A 14,461-nucleotide genomic window follows, 5' to 3' on the forward strand; every position below is an offset into this window, starting at 1 on the left:
TAGGCAGTGAATAATACTATGCTATTTGGTAAGGTGATTTTCATCACCGTTTTTCATATATGTGCTAATAAGTAAGCACCACATAGGATATATATCAGTCATGCATTAGTGGGGTCTCGATTTTCGAAACATGCTCGATTTTTTAATAATCGGCTGAACCAAATAATGAGATACATGGGCGTTTGTTGAAACACCTATATAGATCCAACGTGGCACCGTTACTTTTGTAAAACGGCCACAGTTCCAAACATCCCCTTAATTGTTCTTGTTTTTGGTTTTTATTAGTTTCGGAACAGACCTGTTCATGAACCAGGCTCGCGCTGGGCATTTATCAAAATTTGAATGGGCCCAGATCAAAGCCTGAGCCTGATACAGTGTAAATCAGGCCCAAACCCTGTCGCATGAACAAGTCTATTGGGGAGGTTGGTGAAAGGTTCTTGGGTGGTTTCAGATTTGTTGTACCTTTTTTACAGTTCAACCTCGTTTATAAGATACTATTTTCTTTTAATAAATTTTTATTTTGATTCTTCAAAAAAAAAAAACAAGTTTGGAGAAAATGTATGGGAGATGCAGCAATGCATTGTGCTGGCAGCGTGGCATTGCTTGGAACATATTCAAAATTCGGAGGGCCATCAATCTTGCTTCTTTTGTTCCCTCATCAATTCATCAATACTAAAGAGTGCAGTAACAAAGAGGAGACAATAGATTGTTCAAACAGCCCAACCTATTATATTTGGTCTACCCATCTGACCACACCATTCAAACAGACATCGGTCTCACTTGCATCACCATAGTTGGTGATATAAACTCCATGAATTAGTTGCCTATAATAATAGTTGAGTAAGGAAATTAATTGTTGTTTCATGTGTTCGCCAGAATTTACCAAAAAAGTTAGGTGTTTCCTTGGCCGCATCATTTCATTTGTCAGTACTTGATTTACTTTTGTTCCTGATGATATAAGCTTAAATGTGCTTGCATATTTTCTATTAGATATTTCACTAAATCATAATTGGAATTAGGGGTGGTCATGAGTCAAACTTTTCATGAGTTATTTGAATTCAGTTTGTGAAAAACTTGATTCAGCTTGGTTTAAACTGAGCTTTGAACCAAGCTCAATCTAAATAAAACTCGACTCATGAACCTAATCAAACTTTTACATATATACATACATAATATATACTAAATAAAAAAATATTAAACATATAATATATTTATTTTATATTTAATAACTAATTTTTATAATTCTTAATTTTTTATATGTCAAATAAAAAAATATATGTATATTTGTTATTTTTATAAAATGTTTGGCTCACAATTGAGCTCGAGCTCAAACTTATGAGCTTGAACTCGAGCCTAATGGTTTTTTGGTGAGCCGAATTCAAATAACTAGATATTTGGCTCGATTCAGCTCAAATCCACCCCAATCCTTGGGAATAAAAAATAAGCATGAAATAAGAGGTTATTGTAGCCTATAGCATCTAAGTCTAATAGATGTTGAGTTTTATTTTGAAATTTTGAAAAATAAAGAGGGGTAAAATCTACCACAAAAGAGTAATATTGGGTTTTAAAAAATTTTTGTCACATAAAACTTTAACTGACATTAACAGCAAGGGAGGATCCCATCCGTTAATTCTCTGTCCATATATGTTAAAAGCTGACATCATGTGCAGTTCAAGTTTCTTAAAATTTTAATCTTTCCATCTATTACCTCTTTTTTCATATTTGGTTGTGTCTTATACGGAATAAAAGCCTCCCTTCACAGAGTAAACACAATCTTGAACAGATATTCCGATTGTCGACGTCTAACTCACCACTGCAATGGTGTTTCAAAGTGATATGAGACAAAAACCAAACCCGAAGCTATCCGTCGTTGAGATGAAGAAAAGTGGAGGTGCATTTCATTCATTTGAGTAGAAGTCATCAGTCGTTGCAACGACAACACCATCTATTGCTGAAATCATCAATAACGACAATAGAAGAGATGAAAAAGGACAGTCGACGCACAAGAAGCCCAGGATTGTTGATTGTCGGAGCTAAACCGATGGTTCTTGAAATAATAAGAATTCAGTAATAAAAGATTGCTTAACAGAAAATTAAAGCACCATTATTTGTTCATTTGATCATTTGGATCACAAGATGAGCATTGGTTTTCGGAGAGAAGAAAAGTGCCCTTGTGAGATGTTGATCGAGCTCCAATGGCGGCAATTGGATGCAACGGTGATATGAACAACAGTCAAGGTTGAAGATGATGTTTTTGACAGATCTTCTTGTAGCTCTGACAGTCAAAAGACGTATTGAGCTTTTGACATAAGATCTAGGCAGCTCGAAGACAGTTTGGCAGACATATGCCTTTCCATATATTTTTTCGCATCTTTCCATGTGAGATTAAAGCGCGAAAGATGCAGGAAGTTTCATTTGAAGCTTTCCGAAATCAACTCGAAATGGGCTTCTTGCGTTTTTTCAGCACACCATCTTTTGGTGGCTAGATCTTCCATGAGTCAAACGGAAATAGACCAAAAATCGATATTCCCAACTTATAAACAGCCGAAAGTCCGTGCAAAAAAATGCACCAAAAAGGCCCTTAGTCTTTTACCCTAAAAAAATGGTACTTGATCAAACTTTGTAAGGTTTTTTTTTTAATCAAATGATAAAAAGACCAATAATTGATGATGATTTTTTAATTGTCCGGTCTCCGGTGCAGTAACAACGCTAGTGTCTAGTGATGCTCCTCTCTTTCATTCATAAGGTGAGGAAATTGCTTCAATGGATAGGTGTTATGGGCCTAATCTTGTGGAACGCTTAACATCCTCCCAGTCAATTTTAGGGCTATATTCATAGACAGACTCAGATACATGAAATAAATAGAAATTAAGTTACAGTTCTACGAACAATTATAGAGCAGTTAATCTGATTAATTAAATATCCACACACAGACACCAAAAACTGTGCAATCTGACAATAGAACAGAGACACACACTATTTCAAGTTTTAGTATTGAGTGATCTTTCCTGCCGAAGTTTTCTTTCATCAGAGAGCAGTTTAGCGAACCTAGAAGAAATTGAAAAAGAAAAATGATCATTGTTAAAATTCTCTACACATCTCTGAGGTAGCATGCAGAATAAAATAAAGACAAGAGATTGGTCTTACTTCTTGAGAGCTTCCTCATTAGTGCCACCATTTGCAACAGGTTCAGAAAGACCAGTCTCCAAATTGATCCTAGAAACTGGTTTCTTCAACAGTTCCTCTCCCACCTTCACAAGATTCCCCAAGTTTTTCTTGGTAGCAATGTCAACTGAAGCTACAGCACCTGTTAATGTGTCATCCTGGTTTTTCGCATTCAATTAATTAAGAATAACATAATCATCAACTGTCAATGCCAATGACTCTATAAGCCGGATTTATGCAGAAAGAACGTCTATGTGATTAATTACCTGAATCCTAAGATAGTTGCTTTCGGATTTAAGGGCTTGAAAGACCACGGCGATATGAAAATCAACCATATCTGCACCTGCTTGAGTAAACACATCCACTAATGGAGTTGAGCTACCATTAAGAAGCCATCCCATAACGCCCCACTTAGCTGCCATTTTAGCATTGTATTTCATTTCTTTCTTTGGTGAACCAGTCCCTAATGAGATAACTAGAAATCTACAATAGTCCATAGGCTTAATCGGGAAGAAATCTGGATTTTCTCCAAACACCCGTTTGGTCAATTCTCTGATTGCAATCAAAGCCTTAAAGATCGAATTGGGCAAATGTGTTAGTTTAATTAGTACTTGGTCATTTCATTAATAATAAAAACTCTTGCAGTGCGATTACCGGATTATTTGCAGCAACACCACCATCAATAAGGTTGAATTCTCGCACATCCCCATCTTCACCTTCGCTCTTGAAATAATAGGCAGGAAGGTAGGTTGGAGCTGCAGAGGTGGCAATGCAGATGTCTGAGAGTCGAGCATCCATGGCTGATGTTGTCTTGGCCTGCATATGAAAATGCACAATGCCATTTAATTAATGCAAATTTGTGACTATTAACTATTCTCTTCCAGTCTTCCCCTCTCATGCATTTTTTTAAAATATTTAATTTTTTTTTTCCGGACTTAATATAGGGTTACAAGTCGGGTTGCCTGGCTTTAAGAATTTCAATTACATCGGGCTCGGGTTAGGATTTAGGCCCATTGAAAATTTAACAAATTCGCAACCCAACCAATTGCACCCCTAAACTTTATATATAGGAATTGAAACATCCCATGGATGGTTGTTGGTTGACATGGCATTCTTGCCAATCCTTCCTGGATCCCCTGGCCTTGATTGACCGTGTCCATGGTATAACTTTTTGCTCAAACCAGTCCCATGGCCATTTCGTATTTAATTTCTTTTATTTTCTTTGTTTCTATGTTGCATTTGGTTGCACATAAAATAAACCAAAACGAATGGTATCCTTTGAGTATGATATATAATAGGAAAACAAAAGGTTTTCTCAAATTTTCTGATGTTTGGAAATGTCATTTTTTTACAACTAACTCGCATTTAGGACAATGTTTCCAAACATTTCTTATGATGTCATACGCGAAAGGTTCTTAATGTTTCATTAATGAAGGGTATATTTAAGTCCAATGACATCAGTGGACAAAGTATGATGAAGTTTGAATAAGTGGATTTAGAAACCTGAGGATTAAAAGTTAATAATCACTATAATTAGTAAGGTGGATAATGTTATACAAAATATCTAGGTTTTTAACTACATCACATGATCATAACAAAAAAAAAAAGAAATCCATGGCATGTTACAAAATCAATTATTCTCGCCTTCAGTACCAATCAAGGTTTTTAAAACTGAATTGGACAATGAACCGGTTAGGGGTCCGGTTTTCGGGTCGAAGGGTCTGACTGTTTGAACCGAACGAATGGTCTGTTTTGACAAAAAACTAAGAAAATTAAAAAAATATAAACCGGCCAAACTGTTGAACGGTTCAACCGCCTGACTCAACGATTTGCTGACCAAATCAACAGTTTTTGGGGAATTAAACGGTTTGGGGGTAAAACGCCTGATCGGTTCCCTTTTTTGGTCCAACCGTCCGGTCTGGTCCGATTTTGAAAACCATATTACCAACCAACCAAAAAAACCAAGTACATGTTATTGCTAATCTAGTTTGTATATTGCCACTCTCTTAGTATTTTTTCTATCTTAATGAAAATAATATTGACAAACAATTTAGAAGCTATATTCCCCCTTGTCTCTGCAATAAAAGGCTCCGCTTGTAAAGATTGCAAATACAAAACGCTGTGATTTTAATGAACCTTGCATGTTTGTATTTGAACTGAACTTTGTTTGCGTTTGCATTCTTTCCAAGGGAGCCAAAATATATTAAAAGGACATCTGCAACAACCATATCGTGAACATAATCTTCACGTATGAGAGAGAGAGAGAACCTCAAAAGAGGAGAAGATGATTGGCTGGAGTTGCTTGACATCGAAGGTGGGAATGACAACATTGGTGAGGGCTTGGTGCAACCTTGTCTCCCCGAGCTTTTCTCTTAATATGCCATGGAGATACTTCCCATTATATGTGGGCCCTACAAATATTGATCTGAGCGTCTTTGCAACGGAACCAAATATTCCACTGTACGTTGTTTGTGCATAAATCAAAAGAAAGAAACATACAATATATTAGTCATTTCTTTGATCAGTGTTTGATGAATGGATTGAAATAATCTTAGTAGGTGTTGGCACCAGAAGAAGAAGTCTCTCAAAAAACGGCCTCTTATTTGGTATCTTTTTTCCATAAAAAAGTTGCTTCAGCCTATGTCTTAAAAATCGAGAAAGTACGGTCTGAAGCAGTGTATGTTTTCTCATAAAACTACACAGCATTAGTACCAAATAAAGCTATGTAGCAACACCACTTCTAAATAAAAAATAAATGCAGTTTTCTCAAAAAAAACTTTGCTTACAACTCACACATGCCCAACAATGTTTTTATGAGAAAACAGTGTAATGTTCACAATACTGATCCCCAACACCTATATAGCGCTACCTTTAGTACAGCTGAGTACTGACCACATCCGTGGGAAAATTTTAGGGCAGTTGTCAAGGTAGAAGGCTGTGATATCTTGAGCAGCAAATAGAGGACGATTGTTTTCGTTTGGTGCAGTTAACATGGCTGTTATCAGACCCCCTGTGCTCGTCCCTCCAATAACGTCAAAGAAGTCTGCAATTCTTGCATCCTCGCCATCCAATTCCTACAACAAACATACTCGACCGATTAGTTTGCGTTTTCAAACCAATTAAGCTCTCTGCTCATTAATCTCTCTGTAAACTATACCTGAAGTTGTGATTCAAGGAAGGCAAGAATTGTTCCGGGGATGATTCCTCTGATCCCACCTCCATCGATGCTGAGGACGGTGATTAGGTTTCCATAGGTTGGTGGTCGTTGTATCTGAGGAAGGGACGACGTTGTTCTGTCCATATGAGAACGAGATGAAAGACGTGTAAACAGCTAGGCCGAGATATGTGAAGTAATCAGAAAGATGAGATTCCACCAAATTAAAGTGCTGACTATGTTTGCTGCTTAATTTGATCATTTTGATTCATGAACCAACTGCATATTTATAGAGTTGAACAGAAACAATCCCAAACGAACTCTGAGTTGCTGACTACTTATAACGAAATTGGGTTATTTTTTAATGTAATATTAGCTTTGATTAAGATCAAGTTCTTTTGCGTGAGAACTTGTGCTTGCTGGTTTGAAAAGAGTGTAAATATAAATATATATAAATCCATATAAAACATATAAATTAAAATACATAGTTTTGCATTCTACAAATTTATATTTATCCTCCTTTTAAATTGAGCTTAGTACAAATACAAATATATATATTATATAAATATATACAAAAAACAAGGTTTTGCACCTTATATATTTGTATTTATACTCTTTTCAGAATAAGCCTAAATTGCTAATGAACTGACTCATTAATTCTGAGACGTTGCTTTCATGATTCCGTTCATATTTCACTGAACACGATTTCTAGTTCTAGAATCGATCAAATGGCCTTTTCTTTAATTAACACAACTTTTTTCTCCTAATTAACATTCCCAACCAAGGAATATATGACGGTTACATATTTACTTTCCAATATGGCTCCAATCATAATGTATTTAATTATTTGATGATGTTCCAGCCTCAAAAGTTTATAGTGGAAGTAATATATACATGAATCATGCAAAATGCTCACATGCCACAGGATTCGATTCAGTTCTCATAAGACTGTGTTTTTATCATTTGCATAGTTCTTTGTAACCTTGCATTCGGAATATTTCTCTACTTATATGTTATTATTTATGGAAAAATATTTCCAATGCAACTCTGTAAGGAACTGGACTGTGAATACAGTCTTGTGAGGACCAAATCTGATTTCACATGCCACATGTTATATTATGGTGCAAAAAATGGTAATGGAATTTTCCCCAGGCAAAAACTCTTCAATCATGAACATTCAGCCGCACATTAAGAATATCTCCCAATTAATGCATGGAACTATTTCCAATGTGAGGTTGCGTTCAGGACTCCAAGAAAAAAACAACATGAATAGAACAGTGTCTAAATAAAAAGTAAAAAAGGAACGAAGGATTTATCTGAATTCAAACTCCTACCCCTACATTGAGCCAGCTAGAGATAACAAATGTTCTAAGCTTTTTTTAATCCCCTTTTGAATAGCGCATGCAGTACTACACTAATAACCCCATTCTCAAAATCGGTGGTTGTGAGATTCAAATCCGAGTCTAAACCAATTAATATACCAACTGAGCCGGTCATTCTTCCGTTTACCAATACTAGCTGTTATATGTATAAATTTATTAAGGCTCAGTTTGAAAAAAAATACAAATACAAATATATAATATAAATATAATATATATATATATATATAATACAAGATTTTACACTTTTATATTTATATTTACTGAGCCTTTAAGGATTTATTCAGCTGAACTCAAAACCCGATTAAGCCAGACCTAACACCAACCGATGGGGTTGGGTTGAAGCGGGTCCAACCCAATACTGCAGGAAGCATCATATATAGAAGTTGTGTCTGCCTAGAAAAATGGCACGTGGGATAAAGTGGCATACTGGCTAGGAATGCACTGATGACAGTCAGATTATTTCTCCGACCCTAAGCCACGTCTGCTTACTTTCATCTATTTGAAATTTTAAAAGATATACGTCAGATGTCTAACGGCTCGTTTGATATATTTTTTTGAGAAAATCTTCTTGTAGCTCTAATAGTTAAATGGCGCATTAAGTTTTTGATATAAGATCAGGGCAGCCTGAAGATAGTTTGGTAGATGTGCGTCGTTCTATGCATCTGCCTATATCTTTCTACACGAAATTAAAACATGAAAGACACAGAAAACTTCATTTGAAGCTTCTCGAAATGGACTTCTCACATATTTTCGATGCACCGTCTTTTAGTAGCTAAATCTTCCATACCAAATGAAAATATATAAAAAATCAATCTTCTCGATTTGTAAACAACCAAAATACCTTACAAAAAATGCGCCAAACGGGCTTATATCTTTACCAAACTCATTACCCAACTGAAATTCATATTGCACGGAACCTCTAAATCCTAGCAACCTTCTTCTCTTCGTCAACACTTATCTTCATTAATTCTCGTGAAAAGCATGCCTTTGCGCGCTTGCTTACTTTAGTTTCATACGGCACAATGCTTTCTTTAATCTCAGACAAATCATGACACGTGGCAAAGCTGACCACGAGCTATCAGGGTCCAAGTAAAAAATTGATATGATGCATTTACGAATTAAGGAGGTTTTCTTTAATATGAATTGTTTTTCTTGTCGTGAGTTTCAGTGTTTCTTAAAACAAGACAAAAATAATTTGAAAAGCATGTTCTTAGTTAGCTGTAAAATGTGCTTTTTGTAATATGCTTTTTGTCTTCAAAATTAAAACAAGAAAAAATGTGATATTGAATTTCTGATGTGAAAACACATGTTTTTCTTTTAAACTTGAGCCCACACAAAATATTTCATCTTTCATGAATCATGCAATGTCTGTATTCCAGTGAGCAATTATCAGAAATACCATTTCGACTTTTCCTTAATGGGGATGGCAACGGAACATTTTTTTAGGTAGTTATCATATTTTAATTGTAATAATTTTTTAATAAGGCTGCATTTGATTTCGGTGAAAAATCATCTATGTAAATGTTAGTCGATCAGTTTTAAAATTTGAATGGACCACTGGAGTTTTTTTATGTGATAATCAATATAAATGTATTTTGATCATTTATTGTCGATGGAAAAGTTAGCCGATTAGATGATTTACATCAATTTTCGATGTAAACATTACATTGGAAGCAAACGCATAAAAATAGGGACTGTATGTATAGAATTTTACATCAATTTATATTTATACTGAAAATAAATACGTGAAATGCAAATTCACAGTAGAATTTTATGTCGATTTGCATTTACACCGAAAACAAACATAACCTAAAAGAAAAAGCTAAAACACTTTGAGCACATAGGGATGTGCCAGCAATAATACATGATTTGTTTTGTACGTAATTTAAAAAAAAAAAAAAAAAAACAAATTTTAGATATCTTGAACCGATCCATAACCTCTTCTTCCATTAACACAAGGAATTACTTGACGCAGAGTTGACCAAGGAACAGTTAGTTTTCCCCTTCTTGTAAGCTTACAAGTTCCAAATAATATAATTAATATGGTACATTGACCAGATTAAATCGTTTCGGTGACTGCTTTCATTTTCATAACTACTTCAAGCGATTAAACAATTTAAGGGAAGGTTGATTCTTTCAAGTTACAGAAGTGGCAAATGGGAACCTCCATGCACTAAGTTAGGAGACAAAACAACAACATATGCCTAACCTCAATGGACTAGCTTTGGATTGCATCCCATCCAAATCAAAATCAATTTAGACATGGATTGGATGGACCAACAAGACATATTAATGAATCGGACCAATCCAGACTTAATAGTCCAAATTATTTATTGGATTGAATTGGACATGATCCATCCATAATAATTTTATATTGGATCAGGTTGGATTGAGCCAATATCCGGTCCAATGATAGAAGATAGAAGTATAAGTGTCAATGGATCAGGTTTGGTTCATAATTAATCTAAATTAAAACAAATTTGAACAGATTGGACCGTTTAGACCTTGAATTGGACCTGACCAAAATGGTCCAAATATTCTTTGGATTGGATTGGACCTGGTCCATTTGTAATGGACTCACATTGGATTGGATCAAAATCCAACCCAATTGACACTCGTAGCCACATCTAAAGAATCAGTCTACTCCAGATGACTAAGAGAAAGTCTGGTGGTTGAATCATGTCATAAAATGTTGGAGCCAAAAGTTATGGGCTACCTTATATAGCTCATCTTAGGCCCTGTTCGTTTTCCGGAAAATAAGAGGGGGAAAGTGATTTCCATTGACCAATTTTACACCGTTCTTTTTTTCTATAAGAACTGGGTCCCACAATAAAGTTAGTTTCCTTGGGTGTCATTTTACCTAGGTAAATGATACTCATCTCCCAAGTGGGTAACTTTCCCACCTAGGAGAAAAGTTTAAAAAACACAATGGACAAGTTTGCCTATTTTAATATTGACTTTTTATGGATAAGTAACTTTCCCACCTAAGAGAAAAGTTTATAAAACACAATGGTACAAGTGTGTCCATTTTAATAGTGGCTTTTATGGGTAAAAAAGTCATTATGCAACTTACCTGAGAATCAAAAGAACATGGGTAAGTAAACTTACCCAGGTAACTGCTTCCCAAAAAACATTTACTTGGGTAAGTGCACTTACCCGAGTAAGAGACCTTTTGAAGAATGAACAAGACCTTAGTTTGAGAGGAAACTTTTAACCATAAAGATAATACAATTGGCCTAAGATATGAAGTTGCAAGTTGTAAAATCTCATACCAACAAGTCTGAGAAACCTGGTTCAACTTTGAGGTTATCTAGGGTTATGCTATCTTTGTGTTCTATGGTTTTTTGAGAATTCAAATTAGTGTCTTAACCTATGCCATCTTTTAGTTATTTTTTCTATTTTTTTTTTTATCTTTTCATTTGGAACTTGGAGGAGGTGGGGGGATTACATAGAGGGTGTTTGGCAAGTCTTTATAGGTGGTCTTTCAGCCTTTTAAAAATTTTGTTTTTCTCCATATGGCAATGCAAGACAAGAAGCCAAAATACCTATGGCTTAAAAACTCATAGAAGTCCAAAATGACCAAGGATCATTTAACAACTCTTTAGAAGTGTTCTGTGAGAGAGCGAGTGTTCTGTTAGACAACTTTCAAGTGGAGTGAAAATCAAACGAGTTCAAGTCAATAGCACCCCCCAAAGGAGAAACAATGGAAATGGCAGAGAAGGATGACCAAGGAGATTAGCCAAAGATGTTAACCAAAAACACCTAGAAGACAAAGGGTTTATATGCGAAGGTTTTATCGGACAAACCCTTGAACATGTCTGATGTGATTGATTAAATACGAAACATGTGGTGGTGAATTAAGGGATATATGCAAATCGAGAGAGAAAATGAAGATATTCTATGGATATCCTTGTCAAAAGAAAAGGATATGAGAAATATACTAAGGGAGGAGCCGTGGGCAATCAAAGAATACCCGCTCCTGCTAAAAGAACAATCTGGTGATATCCTAGTATCTGAAGTGCAACTGAACTCCATCAAGGCTTGGCTTCGTATCCTAGATGTGCCAATAGCATATAGAACCAAGGAGACAAGGACAATGCTAGAAAAGGCAGCAAGAGAAATCATCGAAGTGAAACTGGAGGAGGAAGGGAAAAAGAAGAAGAAAGTGGTGTGGATGAAGGGCTTGAGAGTTCGGGTAAGGATAGATGTAACAAAACCGCTGGTAATAGGTTCTAAAGGTGTATTGGAAGATGGTAGGGAGAAATAGTTTAAATTCTATGAAAATATTCCTTTATTTTTCTATCGTTGTAGCGTTATAGGTCATGTTAAAAGAAATTGCAAAGAAGTGCTAGCGGATAGATTAGCAAAGCAAAAGCTTAACTAATCAAAGGGGCCAAAGGGCTTCGGTCCATGGATGAGGGCAGAGGTAGGTAGTGAACAGGACCGCTTTCTGAATGCAAAAAAGACAACAATCAAGCAAAGAAGGTCTGATAAGGAAAGTCACTGGAAATAAAACAAGAACCAGGACCCTCCTCTGGAAAAATCAAATGAGAAAGGGGTAGAAAAGACGCAAAGCTCAACAAAATTTCTCCAAGAATAGATAGAGCAAAGGGAACTAAACATAATAAAGGCTCCTATAAAGAGGAGACTATTCGAGGAAGAGGAGGGGATCAATACCACACCGGTAAAATCCAAAAACTTTAACGACAACATCAATGTGATCATGTCATATATAGCTTTTTTTTCAATGAAGGCCTACTTCAACTGAGGAAGATGAAAGTGATTTTTTAGGTTTCAAACCCAGTCAGACTAACTTTACCTATCCAAGGCATATAGTTAGAGAGAAGCAATCGATGGTTAGTTCGATCTTTCACAAGAGACGAATTTTCAATCTTGTGATACAAGACTTACTTGAAAAAGAGGGTGAAGAGGATGGGTTGCGTATTATAGAGATAGGCCAAGCATCTAAATCGATGAACCTATCATATAATGAATCAGAGGCCTTAGTTGAGGTTTTAAATGAAGAGGGGAAAAACGGGTCAAAAAGCAATTTGGACCAAATCACAAGACTATTGCTCCAACCCGCAAACCCAAATCCAAGTCTGAATTTGAATTCCATAAAGTTACCTATAAAGAACTCCAATCTGGGGACTACTACAAGATCAAAAAGGGAAAGAGGAGACTTGACACTAGACAAAGAAGACTCAGGGAACTATCGTTCAAAAAGGAAAAAAGAGTATGATGCAGATCTGTTGAGTATTGAAGGAGAAATATTGAAACTTTTTAACCGCGATATAGATTAGACGTCGTCGGGGTGGAAGCAAACAGGCCTATCAAAACCGGAAAAGATATGTTTTAAGAACTCTCTCAATAAATGTTTTATTGCCCTAATCTATTTTCTAATTTAAACTATTGTCTTCCAATGAAATCAACATCGAATTCAGGGCCTAACTTTACTAAAACTGAATATTTTTCATCTGTGGACATGTTAGAAGATTGTATTAATACAATTGTTCTTCCTGTAAAATATGGAAAAATCAAAATCAATAAATTACTACAAGATGAGGGGTGGACTACTGATAAAAAATGCTTAGGATTGAGGAATAGATGGGGTGTGAAGAAGATAAAAAAGAGAAAAAAGCTAAAAGAATTGTTTCACACAAGATCAATCTTTAATTTAAACAAAAGATCATATCAAATCCTCTATCCTTTTTCAGAGACTAGTTATAGTTTGCTGGATGCTCTTTCCAGGGTTAGAACAAATGCATCTTTATGTTTCCAAAAATGGAGGAGTCAACCTAGAAACACAGAGAGAATCAGTTTTATAAAAAAAAAAAAAAAAAAAAAAAAAAAAAAAAAAAACATGGGCTAAAGCACAAAAGAACTCAAAGAAAAATAAAAATGAGAATAATTATGAGACCAACAATAAGGAAAACTTTAGTAAGAATTATGAGTTAAAGAAACATTTTCTTTGAGAGCTCGTTTGGAGAAAGAGGGTTTGTATGAGTTGCCCTTGAACAACTCCCACAATAGAAATGAAAGCTCTCTACTGGAACTGTCAAGGGTTGGGATCCTCCTTAACGGTTCGAGCAGCGAAAGAGATCTCCAATAATTTAGGGGTATAGATTACTTTTTTTAGTGAGATGAAATGTAGTTTACTCAACTATAGGAGAAATTTTAATTGCTTTTGGGATTGGAATTGTTGGGGTGTCAATTCAATAGGCCTGTTTGGTGGCCTAGCTCTTTGTTGGGAAAAAATGTCAAACTTCAAGTTATAACAGCTAACAATAACCTGATCCATTAAAAAATTGAGGTTATTGATAATAGGTAGTCTTGGTGGTGTACTTTTGTTTATGGAGAGCAAAAAAAAAGCAAAAGATTGAGCTTTGTGGAAAAGCTTTATCAGATAGCAACCAAGTCTGAGGGAGCTTGGTGCTGTCTATGGGAATATGACCTTCAATTTGGATGATAAAGTAGGGGGTAAAGAGCTGAAAGTTGGGCAAATAAGGAAAAATATGAACTTCATGGGGGGTTGGCATTTGAAGGAAATTCAAAGCCAAGGACCAAAGTACACTTGGACCAATAGGAAGGACCAAAATGATCATATAATGGTCAAATTAGATAGGGGCCTTTGTAATCTAGATTGGAAAGAAATTTATCCTGATGCAAGTGTCCTAGTTATTTCAACCTATGGGTTCGATCACCTTTCTATTTGCGTAGGCACTAATCCTATAAATTTTAAAATAAAAAAAACCTTTTA

The 14,461-nt window shown here is 35.5% G+C and overlaps 1 protein-coding gene across 2 annotated transcripts; it reads right to left on the reverse strand.

Moving 5' to 3' along the window:
* Positions 1-2,788: 2,788 nt before the first annotated feature.
* LOC148850409 (patatin-like protein 2) lies at positions 2,789-6,632 on the reverse strand. Of its 2 annotated transcripts, none has more exons than XR_016099854.1 (7): positions 6,323-6,610; positions 6,058-6,239; positions 5,434-5,623; positions 3,820-3,981; positions 3,432-3,734; positions 3,148-3,307; positions 2,789-3,048 (listed from the first exon to the last, which is right to left on the reverse strand). XR_016099854.1 is itself a non-coding variant. In XM_088947526.1 (7 exons), the coding sequence occupies exons 1-7, from the start codon at positions 6,464-6,466 to the stop codon at positions 2,982-2,984; spliced, it is 1,224 nt and encodes a 407-aa protein (XP_088803652.1). In that variant the 5' UTR covers positions 6,467-6,632; the 3' UTR covers positions 2,789-2,981. The 2 variants fall into 2 exon arrangements, 1 of the variants encoding a protein (XP_088803652.1); XM_088947526.1 differs by having other exon boundaries at positions 3,148-3,323; positions 6,323-6,632.
* Between the last annotated feature and the right edge of the window lie 7,829 nt (positions 6,633-14,461).

The sequence above is a fragment of the Nelumbo lutea genome, chromosome 5, assembly GCF_056320005.1.
Source record: "Nelumbo lutea isolate HS-2025 chromosome 5, American lotus-T2T, whole genome shotgun sequence".
Classification (NCBI taxonomy): Eukaryota; Viridiplantae; Streptophyta; class Magnoliopsida; order Proteales; family Nelumbonaceae; genus Nelumbo; species Nelumbo lutea.